General features: G+C 32.6%; 2 protein-coding genes across 4 annotated transcripts; both read left to right on the top strand.

Moving 5' to 3' along the window:
• Window positions 1-441: 441 nt before the first annotated feature.
• On the top strand, window positions 442-1,658 carry LOC106115661 (NADH dehydrogenase [ubiquinone] 1 beta subcomplex subunit 2, mitochondrial-like). Its single transcript, NM_001312098.1, is given in 3 exon segments — window positions 442-618; window positions 1,123-1,249; window positions 1,506-1,658. Coding segments are annotated over 3 exon segments (312 nt in total). The 5' UTR covers window positions 442-520; the 3' UTR covers window positions 1,593-1,658.
• Window positions 1,659-2,315: 657 nt separating this feature from the next.
• On the top strand, window positions 2,316-19,337 carry LOC106116001 (CIN85 and CD2AP related). 3 transcript variants are annotated; one of them, XM_013309699.1, is made up of 15 exons: window positions 2,316-2,496; window positions 3,942-4,122; window positions 5,765-5,870; window positions 8,320-8,458; window positions 9,550-9,732; window positions 12,226-12,355; window positions 12,874-13,003; window positions 13,578-13,681; window positions 14,505-14,747; window positions 15,576-15,661; window positions 15,930-16,134; window positions 16,564-16,675; window positions 16,802-16,910; window positions 17,339-17,673; window positions 18,460-19,337. In XM_013309699.1, the coding sequence occupies exons 1-15, from the start codon at window positions 2,472-2,474 to the stop codon at window positions 18,610-18,612; spliced, it is 2,241 nt and encodes a 746-aa protein (XP_013165153.1). In that variant the 5' UTR covers window positions 2,316-2,471; the 3' UTR covers window positions 18,613-19,337. The 3 variants fall into 3 exon arrangements, with proteins under 3 accessions (XP_013165153.1, XP_013165152.1, XP_013165155.1); XM_013309698.1 differs by having other exon boundaries at window positions 5,759-5,870; XM_013309701.1 differs by lacking the exons at window positions 2,316-2,496; window positions 3,942-4,122 and adding an exon at window positions 5,179-5,249 and having other exon boundaries at window positions 5,759-5,870.
• The last annotated feature ends 1,451 nt before the right edge of the window (window positions 19,338-20,788 follow it).

Raw genomic sequence — 20,788 nt, 5'->3', positions numbered from 1 at the left:
TTTCTTTTCAGAGCACCATCACATAACATGAATATATTTGCAAATGCATGTAGTTATAAAGTGTGTTATAAACATTTAGAAAGATAAAGGAAAATAAATCCAATAATATTTATATCTCTTGAATAAGTTTGGAAAAAAAGTAAGAGATCATTATTAGTATTTGGATGTTAGAAATTTGTGTGCCAAATTAATAAAAACCTTACAATGCTAATCAAAACGTAATAGGGAAGAAAGCGTATAAGATAATCAAGAAATAAGTCACAGAGTACTTTATAACATACTAAAAGGAATGCCCCAAGAGCTTTGCAACCTAGGTAATTTTTTAAAGTGCAGATTTTAATTTTGTTGACTTGGGCAGAATCGTTTTACCTTTTTCCAAATTCGACCTCGAAACAAAAAAAGATAAATTTTGACAATACAAGATATTTTGACAGTGACATTACGTTTTAAGAAGATCGAATATATATTTTGCAAAAGGATTTCAAAATTGTTATTATTGCGGGCCCGAAAACCCTAGAAAATGTTGGCACGAACTTTAGTTTCGAGAGCCCTTTTATCTAGATCCGCAAAAGTAGCTGCCGACCATGTTAAGCAAGTGAAGAGAAACGCAGGACATGGGTAATCATCTATGCTGTTATGTCATACCAAAGCTTAATTTTGTCACGGAAACAAAAAACAATTAGAATGCATATTTAGGTTATTACTTTAATTAAGTTGCAATTTAATTGAACAACACAATTTAAACTAGATATGATTGATAAAGCTTAGTATATTAAAAAATATCATGCAATAGCTATTAGTACAGGTACAGTAGTAGTAGTAACTATATTTTACATGCGCTAATCTTACTTTTGAGTCAGTCATTTATTTAAGTAGTAGTCCAACAATCCTTACTTAGACATTCATCCCATACTGAACTTATAATTTCTATATGCTATACATTTAAGAGAGATTGGAGCCATTTCATAAGCAAAACATGTGCCATAGTTTTTAGTTTACATATATTTGAAACGATTCAGTTCTATGAATAAAAGCATATTTAAATATATACTGATGGCAAAATCATTGACATGTTTTAAAATAATTGTGCTATATTCAAATTGGTTTTTTGTATGTTTTCAGGGTTTGGACATACCGAGTACCACCTCCTTTACCTTCCAAAAGATCGTTATGTTTAGCTCAAGTGCTTGGGGGACTCTGCTGGTACTGGATTCTTTATCATTGTGCAACCGAACCGGAACATATTTATGTTAGTACATATAATTCATAGAAAACATTTACTGTTTACTTAAAGTCCTTTTGGTGAAATTAGTATAAGAAATATAAATTAAGTTCCCCTAAGTGACCAATTAACAAATGTGATCTTAGCAGAACTATAAGAATTTTAAATAAGTTTTCATCTTGTTAATAATTTGATAAAATTACCTTTAATTAGTTTTTATCTTATAAAGCCATGTATTCTAACTCCTGTTTCCTTGTTATATAATTTGTATTTTTTTATATAGGGTGAATGGCCTTATATTGATCCCATCACTTGGACCGATGAAGAGCTGGGCATCCCTCCGGATTCTGAAGGACCATTGAGAAAGTAATGGAGAAATGCCAGAATGGAAGTGATTGATTACTTTAGCAAAATATAGTTTAAAGTCTTTGTTATTTAATTGCTTATTTTTCCTGTCATTATTTATTCTCAAATAAAAAATCCCTCTTAAGAAAATGTCATGGTATACCATGTTTATTTGTTACATTTCAAAGGTTTACACAAGTTCTAAGAATTAAAAAATATACATTAATCAATGGTATTTAAGAACCTTGGAATGTCTCTTAAAAACCTCTCAATCTTGGCACATTCAGTTCACTAACTCCTGACTTAAAATTTGGATATGGACATGAAAAATGTGTAAAGTGGAATATTTTGCTGTCTATTAACAATGTCTGTAAGATTATCATAATACTAACATTATATAAGCAGAATTAATCCTAGCTTATGTCCTTAGCTGATTTATAATTAAAACAAAGGGCAAAAACTTTTATCTTAACTAATTTGTATTAATGATTTTTTTACCCATACCTACTCCAAGCCACATTTGAAATTCGTGGTAAAGGAATATCTGTCCGAATTATACCTATTCCAATATAAGATGAAACCTGAACAAAACTACTTCGATTTGTTAAAAAAGGAATTCCATTATTGAATTACATTTTTACTACCTTTTCCTACTGACATGATGTCATGTCAAGTTAAAATTTGTAGTCTGTGTTTAGCTTTCGAAATACTTTTTTGTTATCTGTATTTAGCTAGTGACTTCTTTGATTTGACGTGAACGGTTGGTGTTGGTGAATGGAAAATATTTTTCATGAGATCGCCCTCATTGAATTATTTAGTGAATTTTGGTGATTTATTATAATAAATTAAACATATTTCGTGAAAATGTTGTGATGATGTGATGTGTCGTATATTTTAATAAAAAATGGAGTCTACAACAAGCCAAAAAGGTAAGTAATCGTCATCAGGTCCAAGTTAGGGCTAACTCTTGTTTGTGTATGAATAACTGTAACTTGCGACATTATTTAGGCTGACGTACGGCACCTGCCTCAAAATATAATTTAGTTTCATGACGAGTAAGATGTGAGAATATTGATAAAGCGCTTAGCCGTACCATTATATTACAAAAATGTATTATCTTTTGTCGAGTTATAAAAACGATAATCAAAGATGCTAAGCTTTATAAGCATTGCGCTTTCCATTAGTGTATCGAAGTGTATGACTCATTTTCTTGACAATGTGATGTCATGTGCATGTTAAAAATATTAAAATCCAATCCTCATTGTTTGACTATATACTTAAACCATCTATAATTAATATCCATCAAAATAAGCTGCTTCGTAACCCCTCTCTTCTCTGTTTGTTGTGAATTGTGTCAATAATATATTAAAGGCCATTATTGCTTAAATTTAAAAAGAATATAAATACATTCATAATTTGAAAAATACATTGCAGAAATTTAACTATAAGTTTTCCTGTGCTCATATAAATTCTTATAATGAATTACATATATACTTTTATAGGTTTTAAATCTAGTATCTAGAAAGGGGTCCAAATAGTGGAAAAAAAAATCAAAATAAAATACTTTTAAAACTTACTTTAATTAAAGAAAACTAATTGAGGTCAATATTTTCATACATATGATGACCTATATAAAGTAAACTTTGCACATATGGTCATTAGGACTAACGTTACCAATAAGCAAACTCATACAACACTTTAAACTAAATTATACAAAAAACTTGAATATCACTATAAACCAAAATAAGGAATATATAGAAATATTAAGGAGTATGTATTAAGTATAGGAAACAATGACTGCCACCTGGTCCTTTTAAATATATTGATACAATGCATATTTCTAGAATGATAAAGTACACAAAAAGAATGGCATCCTACAAATTCTTTAATAACAATAGCATATTAAGATATGGTCACTGATTTCATATTTAAAATATTCCTGAAATTAAAGTATTCATTTTAGTTAATCATTAAAATTATTTATTACTTGTAAGTACAATCACATTCATTGTATTCATCAACAACTCACTATATGTCCTCAACAAGGGGCTTAGAGCTTACCATAAGTTAGTTGTTTAGCCCATAGTCAACCACGCAGGACCAGCCCTAGATATGTAGTCAGTAAATTTTGTAACATTGGCATTTTACATAATAGTGTTACATTGAGGTACCAGTGTTTTTTATTTTATCGAAACATTGGTAGTATCTGTGAGAAGAGGCAGAGTTTTGTTTATGGCAAGGAAAATTTTCTGTAACTGGAACATGGTGAATGAAGCTCACTGTATGATTTCCACTGGTCTAGCAGACTAAAATAAATGACATGCAGTCAGGTAATTAGTTAAAAAGGGGTCTAAATGTCAATATTGTTTTGCAGTGACATGTGTGGCAAACTATGCATATGATGCATCCGAGCCAGATGAGCTAAGCATCCGGCCGGGGGACGTGGTGCGCGAGGTGGAGCGTCTACCGGGTGGCTGGTGGCGCGGAGAGCTGCGTGGCCGCCGCGGCATGTTCCCAGATAACTTTGTCTCTGTCAACAATGAACATAACTCCAGGTATGTACTTGATATCACATATTCTATGTATTTTAGATAACTTATGATTCCTGATTTTCAAGAACGTAGTATTTTACCTGGTATTGCTTTAATTGTATGACAAGTTCAAAGAGGTATACTTCATTTGTTTTGCATCTGGATAAGGCCCTAGCTTGGGGTAGGCCCAAAAGTGTCAGGATACACATCCATAAGTTACATCTATTACTTACTAGCTGTCGTTTTTTTTAAATTAAAACAAAATGAATAAGTAGCTTATGTTCTTCCAGACTATGTTCTATATCTATGCCGAATTTCACCAAGATTCATGCAGCCGTTCCGGAGAAACTTTGAAACAAACATCCATCCATCTATCCATCTAAATATTCGCATTTATAATATTAGTAAGATACTTATTTTAAAATATCATCCTAATTGAAATGCTTTTTGTATTTTAAAGTTTAAGGAGTATTTCTCATTCGATCCGATGAGAGATAAGATAATTATGTTACATTATGAATATTTTGTTTCGATCTTAATAATTAAAGACTGATAAAGAAATAATATGATAAGCACATACTATAACTTCGCAATATAAGTGATTCATAAATAAAGGAATCGATACATTTCGCTACTTATTGATATTGGTTTTCAAGTTTCGGCTCGGCCGTAGACGTAATAATGCGTGACTTAAATTTAAATCCAATAGCAGCTGACCAGCAGCTGTGCCTGTATTTTAATAAAACTGTTTCTTTAATAGATTTCTCTAATTATGATAAAGTAATGAAATATAAACAAATAATATAACAATTTTTTGCTTGAAGTTGTTCTTTTAGGATTTAGGAAATCACTTAAGATGCCATGTAGATGTAGGGAGATTGTGTCATCAAAGACTGTTTGTTTTTTGATCTAACAATTATCCAAATAATGTAGCTACGAAAGTCGTTTTTATATGTATATTATCTTACCAAATATTAATATGTTTCTACGATTAGTGGAATCAAAATTATTGCCTCTAATCTAATCAGTTCAGATAAGATCGTCGCACGTTGTTGTAGCCGTCAGTTTGATTTTGTGTCCGGTCTTTGGTACTCTATGAAATGCTATAAGCATATTATTAAGAAAATTGGTAGCGGATTTAAAAATTCAAGGTATAATAAATTGTGGTTGTAGTCTTGTCTATTAGTTTTTATTCGTAGCGTGCGATGGAGCCCTGTTATCACTATTCTGGTTTAAAAGTAACATACACTTTTCTGTATTTTGTTAAGGTGTGTGCAAAATTTTATTATGAAAGGTTGACTCATTAATTTGATAGAGTAACAAACTTACGTTTGTATCTAAAAGTGTATTTACATGTTCGAGGTGTGGTAATGTATATGGATTGTGATAGTTTTTTTTTTATGTTTATTAAGTACTAGCTGTCGCCCGCGACTCCGTCTGTGTGGTATTAAAAAAAAGCTATTGATCGCAGCGTAATGTTATATAGCCTAAAGCCTTCCTCTATAAATGGACTATACAACAAAAAAATAATTTTCCAAATCGGACCAGTAGTTCTTGAGATTAGCGCGTTGAAACAAACAAACTCTTCCATTTTATATTAGGATAGTTTTATGACTGGTAATATTTGCTTGTCTGTTTATTAATATGTTTTTACGGTCAGCAACAGATCGGTGAGTGCACAAGGCCGATGCCGTGCTGTCTTCAGCTACCAGCCCGCTAATCCCGATGAGTTACCACTCTGTGTTGGTGACGTCTTAGAGGTTCTTGGTGAGGTAAGTCTGATATATTTCTCTTAATTATTTATTAGCGAAATTATTATTTTAAATACGTGTAACGTTCCATTGTCATACAAATTATTTTTCGATGTTTATATAAAACACGCTTACGTATAAATCCTTTTTTCCAGTTCCGTCACATTTTTTAATTATAAATTTACTTCATCCTGTATCAAAGACAACGTAACCACAATTTTATTGTTGAACATTTTTAGGGAAACCCCCTTTTATTGTAATTTTGAATCATACTGTTGTTAAGTAAAAACAAGCAATAATATTCAATAAAAATTTGACGTTGGATTGAAATTTGTACCCCTTAAGATCTTGTGTTTTCTAATCCTAGCTTCCTATCGTATTTATTAGTTCATTAGTTCTTGACTGTCTACTATTAGTAATGTAGTAATGTTTACTTAGTGACCATTTAAGGAGTCTATAAATATTTGTTGTCAAGATTAGTTACAAGGATAAACGTACGTGCTATAAAGATGACGTAATTGTTTTCATAAGCAACTATGTCTTTCGATCGTTATCTGAATTAATCATTTATATTGTTTGTTTATGATTGTACGTATTATTCGTTTTATAATTTCTTGGTTAAATGTTCGATTCACTTGACGATTTACATTATATATAAGTTTTTAGGGAGATTTGTACATACTTATCAGTCCCATCTGTGCCGTGACTTGGTGCAGCAATTATATCTATGTATTTAGATCTATCTCTAGCCATGGTCTACCAATTTACATTGCCAGCTAGACTCGTGTCACGATTTACGTCGTCTTTCTACTAGATCTTTGGTTTCCCTTGACTGAGATGCCTTTCTGGATTACTTACCATGTTGCACTTTTGTACTCTTGTAAGTAAAAAAGATAGACTCAGAAAAAACACAAGTTCAAAGTTATAAATATCATATTTTAAAGTGATCTTTGTATAAAATAGATTGATTTAACTTTCTAACCATCATCTAGCGTCAGTTATTCAACGTAACAGCACCGGTCGACCGTAACGATTTGCCGGAGATGGCTGTGGTTGCAATTCGCTATTGCCTCGCTTTCCAATGTCTTTACACCTGAAGCAGTAATCTTTAATCATCTAGTTAGTAGTCTTACTCCAATTCGAAGGTATCCGCATGGAACTTGCTGAATTTTCATGTAGAACATAGTCTGGAAGTGTACATAGGCTACGTTCAGTTTTTTTTTTAATTCCGTGAAGATGGAGTCGCAGGCGATAGCTGGTAACTTTATAAATGTAATGCTTATCATTATGGTATTTATTTTAATATATTCATCAAAAATTACTTTTTATAAATTGTAAGAGATATAAAAACCTTTCGTGAAATGCAATGTCTTTGATCGTGGTGAAATTTTTTTTGTTAAATTATTACCAGATAAATATTTTTTTTTTAAATATTTTTAACCTTGTTTAACATTTCACGGAACCGAATGTAATTTTACGACATTGTGATAGTTGTGAGCCTTTCGAAATTATTTGTATTGTGTTTCAGAATTAATTACTTAAAGATCACGTTTTATGTATACATATCCGGTTTGTATACTTAAAGAGTAAAAGGTATAATAATATGACATACATGTTCAAAAATATTCACATAAATAATGTTTATAATATAATCCGGCACTGCGCCGGTGTACCGGTGCAATAAAAGCCGTATTAAAATGTCGTTTATGCCCCCTCAGTAATCATTCTGCACTTGACTTTGTAATAAAACGTCCTATTCGCGCCAAATGATTCTAACTAATAAAGTCCAAAAATACTTATCGAATATTTTGTTCGTTATATATTTCAAGTTTTGCCACATAAACCTCACATAATTAAGCATATAGAGTACAATTAGACTGAAAAAACAACAAATCTGTGTGGATCTGAGAGGAAAGATATAGATTAATATTAAAAATAAGGGACGCAACATCACAATTCCAACCAATCTGTGTTTAAAATAGACTAATTAATATAAGTAAGGAAGGATGTTGTACCCAATTATAGGTCGTAAATGTATCGGGTCGGGATTACCGAGCGGTTATTATTAAAATGGTCGATACCAAGGCAATATTGATGCTGTAATTCTTTAATATGCAATAAAGAATCTGTATTATTATTATTATTAATGTCTTATTCGGTCAGTCCGCAAACCGGCGCGAGCGCTGTCTCTAGACCAACTCTATCACTTGTCAAACGGCCAAACGCACTAATGACTTGCAGTGACACTGACAGACGTCAATCACACATCGTACAAGCGATGTCGCCATTCGAATAAAATAATTAACGTCATAAATTGATATTCTCCGACATATAATATGTAAACCGCGAGTCATATTAACTGGATAGTGATACTTTCGAATTACACAAATGTTTCTTTTTTAAACAATGTTACTTCAAACGCCACACGAATACCAAATAAATAATTGTAGAAATGTGTACCGTTTCGTAGGTAGAGGAGGGTTGGTGGCAGGGGCGCCGCCAGGGCCGTGTGGGCGTGTTCCCCTCCAACTTTGTGGTGATGTTGGAGCCCTCGCAGACCCAGCCCGCGCACCCATATGAGCCCGCGCCCGCTCTGCCGCCAAAACCTGGTAACTGATACTATGATATATTCTCAAAATATACATTGGTAAAGAATTAAATTCCCTCTTCACTTAAGATGGAAAAGATACAAATTAGCACGTATGAGTGTTGCTATGATTAAGGAACATCCCCATACTACGTTACCCGTTTAGGGGGGGAGCGGTGTCTTTAAAATACTACGGTAAGTCACAGGAGCGAGTGGGGTGGGGTGGCTCTGGCTTTTGTCACGTAGTCGATTTTACTGAGAGAAATCTTGTATTTATTCGACCTGTATTCGAATATAGCGCGAAGTGTTTAGCGCTTTGTAAACTCACAGGTAGTGGCGCTGGCGCACATATGCCGAGCGAGCGTTGAAATGATTAAAGATCATAATTTGAATTACCACGTAAAACTAAAGGGGCAGAGGGGGTATTGGCATATACTACGAGTGGTCACCGAGGGGTGGGAGGGGCTGAAAAAACTAAAATAATATGTTACGAAGTATGGGTATGTTCCCTTAGTTGTAGTTGCTATATTTCGCTGGAATGGCTAGAAGGATAAACATTCTCGACATATATAAAATGTCGACGAATAACCCACATCCTTTTTATACACATATATTATCATAGTTTAAATTATGGTAAATTAAAAAACGAACAATACCATTGTGTCCGTATTAAATATTCTGTGCCGCAGTAAATGGAGATGGGTTTTCATTATTATTCCCTGGGGAAAAAATACTTAAGAGCCGACGTTGCAGTGAGTTGACACTCTCGGCGTAAAGCTCTTAAGTCGCTTAGAGCTGTATTTGTATATCTAGGACCTAGTTCTAGGTGAACCCCGCTTGCGTTGCAAACGCGACGCAAGTTAAATATGTCAAAAACTCACTGTTATATTAATTTTTATGCCATAAACCTTCAAAGGGGTCCTTAAAAACCCCTAATATTTCTTCACAATCTCTCTAGTTGATCAATTTCGGAACTTATAAGCGACAAACATTGATTTTTTTCTTAGAAAAAGACGGCTTTAGCTTAAAAAGTTTAAGGCTCTAACTTTAATATCATAGTCCCAGATGTGTTCGATGTATCGAGGTCCAAGTGTAGTATTGTATGATGCGTAGTGAAGGAGCAATGCCGCGTGCTGTTTCCGTACACGGCGGTGAACGAGGACGAGCTGACGCTGGCGGAGGGCGAAGTGGTCACCATCCTGTCCAAGGATGCGCCCGACCGCGGCTGGTGGCGCGGCGAGTTGCACGGCCGTGTCGGACTATTCCCCGACAACTTCGTGCAGCTTCTCCCTCCTGGTGAGTACCCACGAATCGGAATTCAGATCATGATTTTTTTATAGTTGCTACATTTTTATTTTAATAATATTATAAATGCGAATATTGGTTTTGGATCGATGGATGTATGTTAGAAGATATTTCCAGAATAGCTGCATGGATCTCGCTGAAATTTGACATAGATGTAGAACATAGCCGGAAGAATACATAGGTTACTAATTTAGCATTTTTTTTATTCCGCGCGGACGGAGTCGCGTGGTTTTTTCATATTGCAGTATTTTGGTCCTTCGAGTCTATTGTCTCTGAAGTTGAAATTGCTCCAATAAACTTAAATTTTCTTTCAGAGACTTTGTTTTTTTTTTATTTTATTTAACTGTTGCTAGCTTTAAACTTATCACATTTCTCTCCTTTACTCATAGTTTTGACTTTTCTACGATAGACACTGGCTTAAAGAAATAAGATTGATTCTTCTTGTTGAGGATCCTCTCCGAGTAACGTAGGTTGGCGATCAATTCTCCATATTTTCTCTTGTCTCTTGCAAGGCGAAATAGTTGAGCGGAACTCGCAACCAAGATTGATTACAAGTACTTATATTAATAATTTAATAAATACTTATGTGTTAAACGTACAATTTACCGTCTTATATCATATATCTCGTATCGAAGCTTACACAAGCTATGTGTCACCTGCTCTGATGTAATTTATATGTTATTTTTAGTCATGTGCGAACAATTACATAAAGTACTAATGACAATGTGATTTTTTTAATTAGTAATATACTACGAACTACAACTTAAGAAAACTTATGATAAAGAAAATGCAGTAAAGTTATTGAATAATTTCGTTTGATACTGTCTGGATAACTGTTGGTTTCTGAGACTACCCTGTATAAAACATACTGTTATTTCTGTTTTTATATTGAGGTTTTAATCTCAGAAACCAACGGTAAGGACAAGATAGTCATGTCTGTTTATTTTGTAGTTATCAAACTGTTAGCACTTCAAAGGAAATTTTATTAAATTTTTAATTTTGCCGTCTCGACGTTAGTACTTTACGTGCGATGATATGGTTTTAAAGAATGACGTTAGTTTAAGATTATAATTTATTTTTATAAAAGATACTTAAATCGAAGATTAATATTTAAATTACCGTTAGTAAAAATTTTATATCTATATTTAATAAATTAAATATATGTATATTAATATATCCGATTTGTCTTGATCCACTTTCGTTATGAATTTAGCCTACGCAAATAATAAGACTGTTTGATTTAGTTGTGCTTTAGTATTTGATTGAATTTTAAATATAACTTGATAGTAATAATATTTATTTATTATATCTCTAATATTATATATATTATCAACTCAAATTAAAGCTACCAAACGGGATTTCCCTTTTTTATCGCATCCTTTGCAAATATCAAATTATTAAAATACTGTGATATTTAGTTCCTGTATCATTTACTTCATAACCGTCTGTATATTAATTAGTAATAATTAATTTAAATATTAATGTTTAGTGCGCATCACTAATTAACTAAAGTTAGTAAACTTAACTATTTAGTAAGTCGGTGTCACTATTGACATTTCGTATGAAGGTCGAACGAGTGGAGTCGTGATTTTGCGTAACTTACCTCATCGACTTGCTTAGTCGTATTTTTATAGTTGGACAGTATTGACAATCAGTTGAAACTATTACAAACTTTTTTTTTGTGTTGAAAAATGGGTGTTGAAAGTGAGTTTAGTGAAAATTTTACTCGTTTTTTGTAATACTGGCAAGTTGTAGGTTTTACTTTGTATTATGTTATTATATTGGTATTATAATTTATTTTTATTTCGTTTTCATTTTAAATGTTGCTCACCTTGATAATGTGAATTGATTTAAAGTTATCAATATATAAATATTTTGTTTTGGTTTTGTCTTGCTTCAGAGTCAACTCTTTAATATATGTAATTGTAAAACATTAAAAAAAATAACGTGGCAAAGGTAACCATATGTCTAATTTTATTCGTGTTTAATTGTTATTAGTTTTTTTATTGTTTTTATTTTAAACAACACCGAAATATGTCTTGTCGAAATTCTTCCAACGCAAAATTCATATTATGTATGAATATATTGTTTGAAATATCATCGTATCAAGACGTCTATGTTTCTATAATATACGTGTTAAATACTTCGTGATTTTGAAGTAGGTTTTTTTTAAATTATTGGGTGTCAAAGGAGCAAGTGGCCTGAATTCGCTGAAACCGCGAAGCGACCGCTACCCATAGACATTCACAATAGCAGATGTATAGCTTTAATCGACAAAGGATAGTCGAAATCTATATTATGTTAGGAAGAAAATCCGACACTGTGCTGGTGTACTGGCGCAGTACTAGCCTTACTAAAATGTCGACGTTTATGTCCCCTCACTAATCATTCTGACACTTCGCTTCACTGCTGACAAAGGATTCTAACTAATAATGTGTAAAAATTAAGAAATGTCAATAATTTTCCTAATTATTTAATTTTCAGTAACACAAGAAGTAGACGAGAAAAAGCCGGACAGGCCGCCAGTTAAGACAACAAACGCCATATATCCAGTACTAAACAAGTATTCAGAGAAAACGGCGTCAGTGAAGGAGCTGAGTACATCGAAAATAAGGTCAGTTTAATATACAGCGATTTTACAACCGTTTTACTGCTACTGTTATGTTTGAAAACGGTTTTTAATAATACGTTATTGATGCTGTCCGTACAAAGTAATAGGTCCGTTTTGACAGCTGTCAGTTTGAAGTAATTATTGACAGTAAGACATTTAAATCTGTATGTTTTTATATATTAGTATGTAGTAGCTTTTTCATCAATGTTTTGTACGTTTTTTTGACAATTGTTAATGATTTATTTCTCATACAAGGATATGAGTAATTCTTTTTTTTGTTTGAAATTCAATATTTCTGAATATTGTTTTTTTTTTGCTTTTTTAAATTCCTAATTGTAACTAAATACATAATGTTTTGTTGTTTTAATTCATAGTAACCGATCAATTAAAAAAAACGCTTTGTTTTCTATATTTTTCAACAAGTTTATAAAAATAATCTGATTTTTTTTGTTAGGGTTTGTTTTTTTTTTATTTTTATATGGTAAGCAATAAGTTATTCAAAATGTATGTAATAATTTCAGCCTGCACAAAGAGAGCACGACTAGCAAAGAAAGCAGTACAAGCAGTGCAAGTACAGTGACACACTCCAGTAAGCTGGAATCAGAGAAGATCGTACACAATGACACCGTCAATGACACCCCAGATGGACAAGTTAGTAATTTTCATATGTCACCGCCCTTCCGCTTGATCGTTTGTTACGAAGAATATAAAAAATATTAATAACTCGATATAACGTCCACTCCATATAACGACCTAAATTACACGATCGCATGACCCGACGTTATATAGAGTTGACATAACAAAATGAAATTTTGATAAATCGAACTAATCATTACCTATTACAAAGTAATTACGTATTTAATTTTAAAATTCATTAACAAATGGCGGTTTACTTTGTTGAACAATCATGTCACTGATCAACTATCATTGTTGATAACAGACTGTGATTTGTGATTGATAAGTCATTTTGATTACTTCAAGTGTGGAACTGTCAATATTTTAACATTAAAAAAACGTGAAAAAAATAATAATTCACTTTAATTAAAATAGATTAAGTGTTAAAATCGCCGTAAACAATTAATAATTATAAATGTACTTAGTTGTGTATTCTGACGAATAACGAACATCTTAATATGTTATGAAGACATTTGAATTTTATGAAAAGTTATTCAAACTGTTTAAAATGAATAATCCGTATATTGATAAGTTTATAAATCGTTTGAAGGTAAAGAAGCCACCTGTTCCCTTGAAGAAAAGTCCGACTCCATCGTCCGGAGTCAGCGGACTGTTTAGTGGTCTCAAGAATAAAATGTTGTCATCCTCCGACAAGTGAGTTTTAATACTTTTTTTTTCGTTTATTAATTGATAAGGTATACATGGTGATTGTGTAATTTAAAATGTTCAATGAAATAATTAATATTAAATTATCTAATTATTGTGTTGCAATTTGAAAGCAATTAAGAAGTTAGTAAATTGGTTGTCGAGCTGAAATTACCTTACCTTAGCAGAAATTACGTCTATTCTTGTCACATATATCTTAAATACGGTATTATTTTTTTAATTATATTGTAGTAAAATACACCAGATTAATTTTTTTTATTAATGTTTCTTTTACCTTGTGCTAGAATTTTTTACAATGGTTGATATGGATTCGAACCCACTACTAAGTAATCGAATGATACTTAACTATTAGGCTATTGGTGTTTCATTATAATTAAATTTTACATATTACTAATATTATAAATATTAATGTTTGGATATATGAATTGTTCGTTAAAATGTATTTCTAGAACGGTTTAACAGATCTCAATGAAATTTGACATAGATGTAGAACATAGTCTATACCAGTGGTTCTCAAACTTATTTTGTCTATTGCTCACTTTGAGAATAAATATTTTTTTAGCGCCCCCATATTTTCACATATTTTAAAACCACTATAACTTCAAATTAAATTAATTATTTATTGTGACCTATATATAACGGTGAATTCTAAAGGAAACTTTTACTATAACCCGCAACTTGATACCTGCAGCGCCCACAAGGGGGCGTTATCGCCCACTTTGAGAAGGACTGGTCTAGAAGAATACATAGTTTTTTTTTAATTCGCGTTTATTCGCAGGCAAAAGCTGATTGAATATATTTCCTGTTTCAGAGAGAAGTCATCAACTATATCGAGTGGTAGTAGCAGTAGTGGAGAGTGGGATAAGATTGATGGTGGTGTTTCAAGCAAGGCAACCACTAATGCCACTGCTAATGCCACACCTAATGCCACACCTAATGCCACACCTAATGCCACGCCCAATGCCAATGTACCGAACAATGTAACAGCAAATAATGTCAATACATTCGACCATGTTGAAAGAAATTCTATACTGAATGACCCTAGAGCTGGAAGGTATGTTATTTTTATTTTTTTATTTATAAAATTAAATAAAACAGTCAGGTATTCTTAAGTATATTAAGCTAGGATAGGATAACAATATTTAATTTTAAAAAAAAATAAAGTTTTCTGTTTAATTCTAGAGAAATTGTCAGCTTAAATGTATGAATTTTTATGTTTTTTTTCTTTGTGTATGTTTTATGTATTATAACATAAATTGTGGAAAATGAGTTTATTAAAAAATATATATATTTTATTTTATTGCGCAATATTGCAGTAAGAAAGTGCGCATTCGCCGTCGTAAGTCCGATCGGCGATTACATAGGAGTAAGGCCCCGTAAGGTTCATTTTTAATATTTCTGTGTGGAAATTGCCGAAAAACGCAACGAAAAGTAGAAATTATTATTTTTTATTAGTCATAGAGTATGTAATTTTGCACCATAGACTAATATATGGAGTTACAGATAAAAAAGAATAGGATCAAAAATGTTTATGGGTCCTTAACTTTAGGATTTATGTTGTGTGCTATGTGATTAATTTATTAAAATTATTTTGAGTGTTATAGTTATATATCTAATAAAATGTACTTATATAGAATTATACTATAGTTTTTTTTTCAGCTGGCCATTAAGTGCCATATAAAATGATAATATTTTTTTTCTTAAAAAAACAAAATTGTTTCATACTGTCCATAGTAATGACATTAGCTTCATGTTTTGAAATCTGAATTTCTATTATATCAATTTTTATATGTTTTTTTTTATTTTTCTTGGTCCTTCGAGTCGGCAAAATAGTATATGAATCTATCAAATGTTAGTTTAGATTTTTTTTTGATAATTTCAGAGTGAAAGCTCCCAGACGCCGGCCGCCCAGTCAGGCACTACGCGACGACACGCCGCAACAAATCGGACTTAGTAACGGACATGAAGGTAGTTTTAAAAATAAATCTGTAAAACCTAATTCCTTATAAAAAAAAAACTAAACATTGCATCGGTGTTCAATATTCATCATGAACTCACTATAATTCCCCACTAAGGGCCTCGGAGTCAACCCTCAGTTGGTGACTAGGCCATAATCAAGCACGCTAGCCAAATATGGGTTAACTTCACACATATCTTTGAATTTCTTCACTAATATGGGCAGGTTTCATCACAATGTTTTCCTTCGTCTTATTTTAATGTGATTTATTAATTTCAGTTCCCACAGAAAAGCCCAGCGGTGACAAATTAGACGAAATAAGGCCACGGGCTCGCGAGTGGGAGAAGCATCGGGTGCCTTGGATGGACGAGCTGAAAATGAGCCAGGCTAAAAAGACCAGCTTCACTGATACCAAGTCTCGCTCCGTCTCCACCTCCTCGGACACCGGCGTCGCCAGCAAAGCTGGTGGTGGCAGCACCGACAGGTACCATAAATTTTTCAATCATTCATTCTTACTCTTTCATTCGTTCATTCTCGTCAACTGACTTACCGTTGGTTTAATGTAATATCGCGGTTTTAAACGGAAATTTTGGTCTTAGAAACCTACGGTTACTGATCCATTCATTCCTGCTCACTGATTGTCTTATTTATTGATTAATTTTCAATCTGTTACTCACTCATTAGTTCATTCGCTAATAATTATCACTCGTTACCTCAGTTGTTCTTTCGTTCAATTATTAATTATTACTCACTGACACCGGATGGATGGATGGATGTTTATTTAAAGGTATCTCCAGAACGGCTATAACATAGTCGGGAGTACACATAGGCTACTAATTAAAGTTTTCTTTTAATTCCTTGTGGAGGAAGTCGCGGGCGATAGTTTAAAGTAATAAACATTTGAATGTTACAGAATACTTGAATGCGGTCTAGAAGAAAGGAAAACGTCAACACACTCTATGGAAATGTCGAAGAGCACCTCCTCTATAAGCAATAGAATATCGGTACTCGAAAGCTTTGAAGAGGTAACGTAAAAATACAGTTATTTGTTATTTTCCTCTTTATTAAGTAAATTGAATTAATTATTAAGAGATAATAAAATATAGAGTCGTATAACTGTGTTTATTATAAATAATGTAAAAACTTTCCAGACAAAGACGCGACACTCGCTCGAGTCAAAGAATGTGAATAGTAACTCGCGGGACGAGTCAGTTAACTTGAACAAAACTGTTCCTCCTCTGCCCTCCCCCACCGCCGCTGGTAAGTACTCGTAACATACATGTGTTACTATGAAAATCTCGCAGAATTAAAAAATATATAAAACCGATGGGGATAAAATATGGCTTATGTTATAGTCTAAAACTTAATATATTTCTGTTCAAAATGTCATCCAGTTCAATTTTGCCGTGAAGTTAGATGGTAACAAACATCCATCCATCCATTCATTCATTCAAATACCTATAATATTACTAGCTGTCGCCCGCGATTCTGTCCGTGCGGAATAAAAAAAAACTTAATTAGTGTCCTATGTGTCCTTCCGGGTTATGTTTTACATTTAAACCAAATTTCAGACAGATCCATACAGCCGTTCTGGAGATATTTTCTAACAAACATCCATCCATCCATTCATTCCCATTTAAAATATTAGTTAGATTAAGAAATAACACTTTGAATTTATTATGTTTCAGGACGGACGTTAACAGCGATGCTAGAAGAACTAAAAAAACCTTCCACACCGCCGATGACAGCCGCTCGAAGCGAACCCCTCACAGACAGATCGCCTAAATACGACAAGATTGTCACAAGTACGGAGAAAATCAGCGAAATCAACTCTATAACCAAGTCTTCAGCGATTATAGAGAAGACCAGCGTTATAGAGAGACCAGAGAAGACCGAGGAGAAGACGGAAAGACCGGCCGCGTTGTCTGTCGGCGCGAGCACATTGGAGAGGCGATCTCATTCTGTCAAATCGGACTCTAAGATTGAGGCTACTGATGCGTTAATCGCACAACTTAATTGCAGGGTAAGTCTCATTTTAAAATTAATTATTTTTCATCCAAATGCAAACCTAAAATGTTTTCACCATAGACATTAGCCCCTAAAAGTGAAATTAAAAATATTTTTGTAAAACACTTTTTTTTACATAATTAAATAATACTAGATCATCCGCGACTCAGTCTGCGTTAAATTAAAAAGAAAACAGTTCTTCAAGGCTATTTGCTTCATCGAGCGTCGGTGGCTCAGTGGTCAAGCACTTGACTTGCAATCTGCAGGTCCTGGGTTCGAATCCCGCCATGTACCGATGTGTTTTTCGGTTTCCGATTTACATATGTACATTTATCCGACGTTCTTACGGTGAAGGAAAACATCGTGATGCAACCTGCACATATCTGACAAGAAATTCAAAGATATGTGTGAAGTCAACCAACCCGCACCTTGCCAGCGTGGTTGACTATGGCCTAATCACCCTTAACTTAGGGTAGGCTCCGAGCCCCTCGGTGGGGACGTATAGTGAGCTGATGATGATGATGATTTGCTACATCTGTACCATATTTAATAGACTACCGTTGAGCCATTCCGGAGACATTCTTACAATCATCTATTTAAACATTCACATTTATAATATAAGTAAGATTAGATACACTTATTTAACAATACATCATAATAATATCCCACAATTTTCGCAAGATATCTAAGAAAAAATTTAAATAGCGTCAGAGCAATGTATGGAATTTGTCATTATTATGTTTATTTGGACATTTCATTGAAAAATATAGCTATCGAATAAAACCTTATTTCTTGTCCACAGATAACAAACCTAGAGAAGCTATTAGAAGTACAGAACGCAAAGTTCAATGCGGCCATTGAAGAACTGACATACAAATTAACAGTGGAAACGGAGAAGAGACAGACGCTGCAATCAGAACTGGAGAAATTAGCGCAGTGTGTCACACAAGTCTAGCCCATACATACATTGATATGGATTATGTGGCATGATATAGTGAATTAGTGTATGAAAACAGTTTTATTGTGAGATGTGGAATTATGTGAAATATTTGGCAAGTGTCAGTGTTGGCAAGTTACTACGCGTGCACACCCGGATGACGTCATGTACGTAATGTAAGTTTACATTGGAAACTGAACTCTAATGAAAGCTACATTAGATTTCTTTTACATTTTTTATTGTGAACATGTATAAATTTTTTAAATGTGCAACCTATTTACATATCTGATTTAAAACTTTAAGTTTCTCTAACAAAAATGTTATGCAGTTTCCATGTTACTTGTGGCTATCATTCTATTCAGAGAGACCGGACAGTTGGTCAGATTTTTTACAAATCAAATTAAGCTTTATAAGATTGGAACAAGGTTTAATTTTACTTTTCATGTCTTTTTGACATTTGCACTTGATAAAAATCGAGATGCAAATTAAACACTATTTCAATTGTATAAAGCTTAATTTTATTTGCAACAATAAAATCCAAACCGGTCTATCTGAAAGGAGAATAACAGTCTCTTTAAAAGAACAGTCTACAGTATGTTTTTGTAAAAGTTATTGGACAGTGGAAACTTATGATAAAGCAATGTGGTTTGTACAACCAATGTATGAGTTATAACTAAATATAACAATTTATTATTTTAAATAATTTTATTTATAACTGTGGTACTGCTTTTAAATTTATATTGTTTTTTAGTACATTAACATTCCTTACTAATATTTTAAAGTATCATTTGTGTTGTATTATTTTTATAAAGCAGTTTTTAACATCTCCGTTGTGCTTCTCTTATATACTTATGTACTTAAAATACATATAATGTTATTGATAACATTTTATTAGCTTTAAGGCGTTGTTATTTAATAGCAGGGTTTATTCACTATTTCCTGTACTTATTTGCAATATTTTAGTGCTCACTAAAATTGAATAAATATAGATTTCACAGATTAAATAGCACAAGGTAAAAAATTTAAAGTAATAATTTTTCGATTAGACATATCTATGTTATTTCTACAGTTCCAATTGTTACGATCATTTTATATCGACGCAATTTTATATATTTCGTAGTTATTCAATATATAGGATTAGGTATCTTATGTAATTTCTTAAAGTTTAATTTTTTTTTGTTCTCGATTTATAATAGCTTAACGTACATGCAGCCTAATCGTATTTATAATTAATATTAATTTATATTTAAGTGTCAGTGCGTAAATTATGATTACAAAATTTTGTGCCATTTTTGATTGAAAACTGCGTAATTTAAGGTCTGGTATTATAAGATTCAAACTTTATAGCGGCTCGTGCGTAGCTTAGACCACATTGTACAGATGTGTAAGGCCAATTGTTGCCAATTGCAGTGTTCTTAGACTTTCAGGCAAACAAATTGTAAAATCTTCTACGGCCTAGGGCCCCAACTCTATGGACAAGTCTGCGGCTTTTCGATGATCTTTAGTATTTTTTTTTACAAATTCCCTTTTAAATGTAAACTGTGAAATATTTGGCGACTCAAGGTCACAGCGCGCTGTGCAGTACAGTTATAGTGTTCTGCGCAGCGACATATCCAAACTTCCGTGTTGTGAAGATATTTAAAACAATTATACAAATTCCTAAAATTATGTTCATAGCCGCCGTAAAGTTTGAATGGCACTGTATATGTATGAATATTGAAGAGTTTATGATGTAATGCAGGATGTGTGACGGCCTCGTAAGCGATGAATTTTTACATTCCAGGAACCAATGGCTTTGTGTCATTTAGGATAAATTTAGTCGTAGTAGTAAAATTTTGGTACATACGATTCTTTACGATCATGAAAGATATTAGTTTATTTTAAATATTGTGTTGTTTTTGTCATATTTTGATACATATCATTTGTGATTTCCACATTCCATGTTTATGTATGATTTTACATACTTATTATATATTGGTAAAAGATATATTTTAACCAAAGTATTATTTTCCATCATCATTATTACGCATAATATACGCCGAGAGCCATATTTTCTATTTGTAGTAATTAATATATTTTTGTATTTTGTACAGAGATTGATTAAAACCATTTTCACTATGTAACAATGTACCTTTTTGTCGAAACATATCTTTTATGTTTTTTTTCTTCTGTTCACTAAACACATCTAGATTTA

Source organism: Papilio xuthus, unplaced genomic scaffold (assembly GCF_000836235.2).
Source record: "Papilio xuthus unplaced genomic scaffold, Pxut_1.1 DF827777.1, whole genome shotgun sequence".
Classification (NCBI taxonomy): domain Eukaryota; kingdom Metazoa; phylum Arthropoda; class Insecta; order Lepidoptera; family Papilionidae; genus Papilio; species Papilio xuthus.
This window is presented reverse-complemented; position numbering and strand designations above follow the sequence as displayed.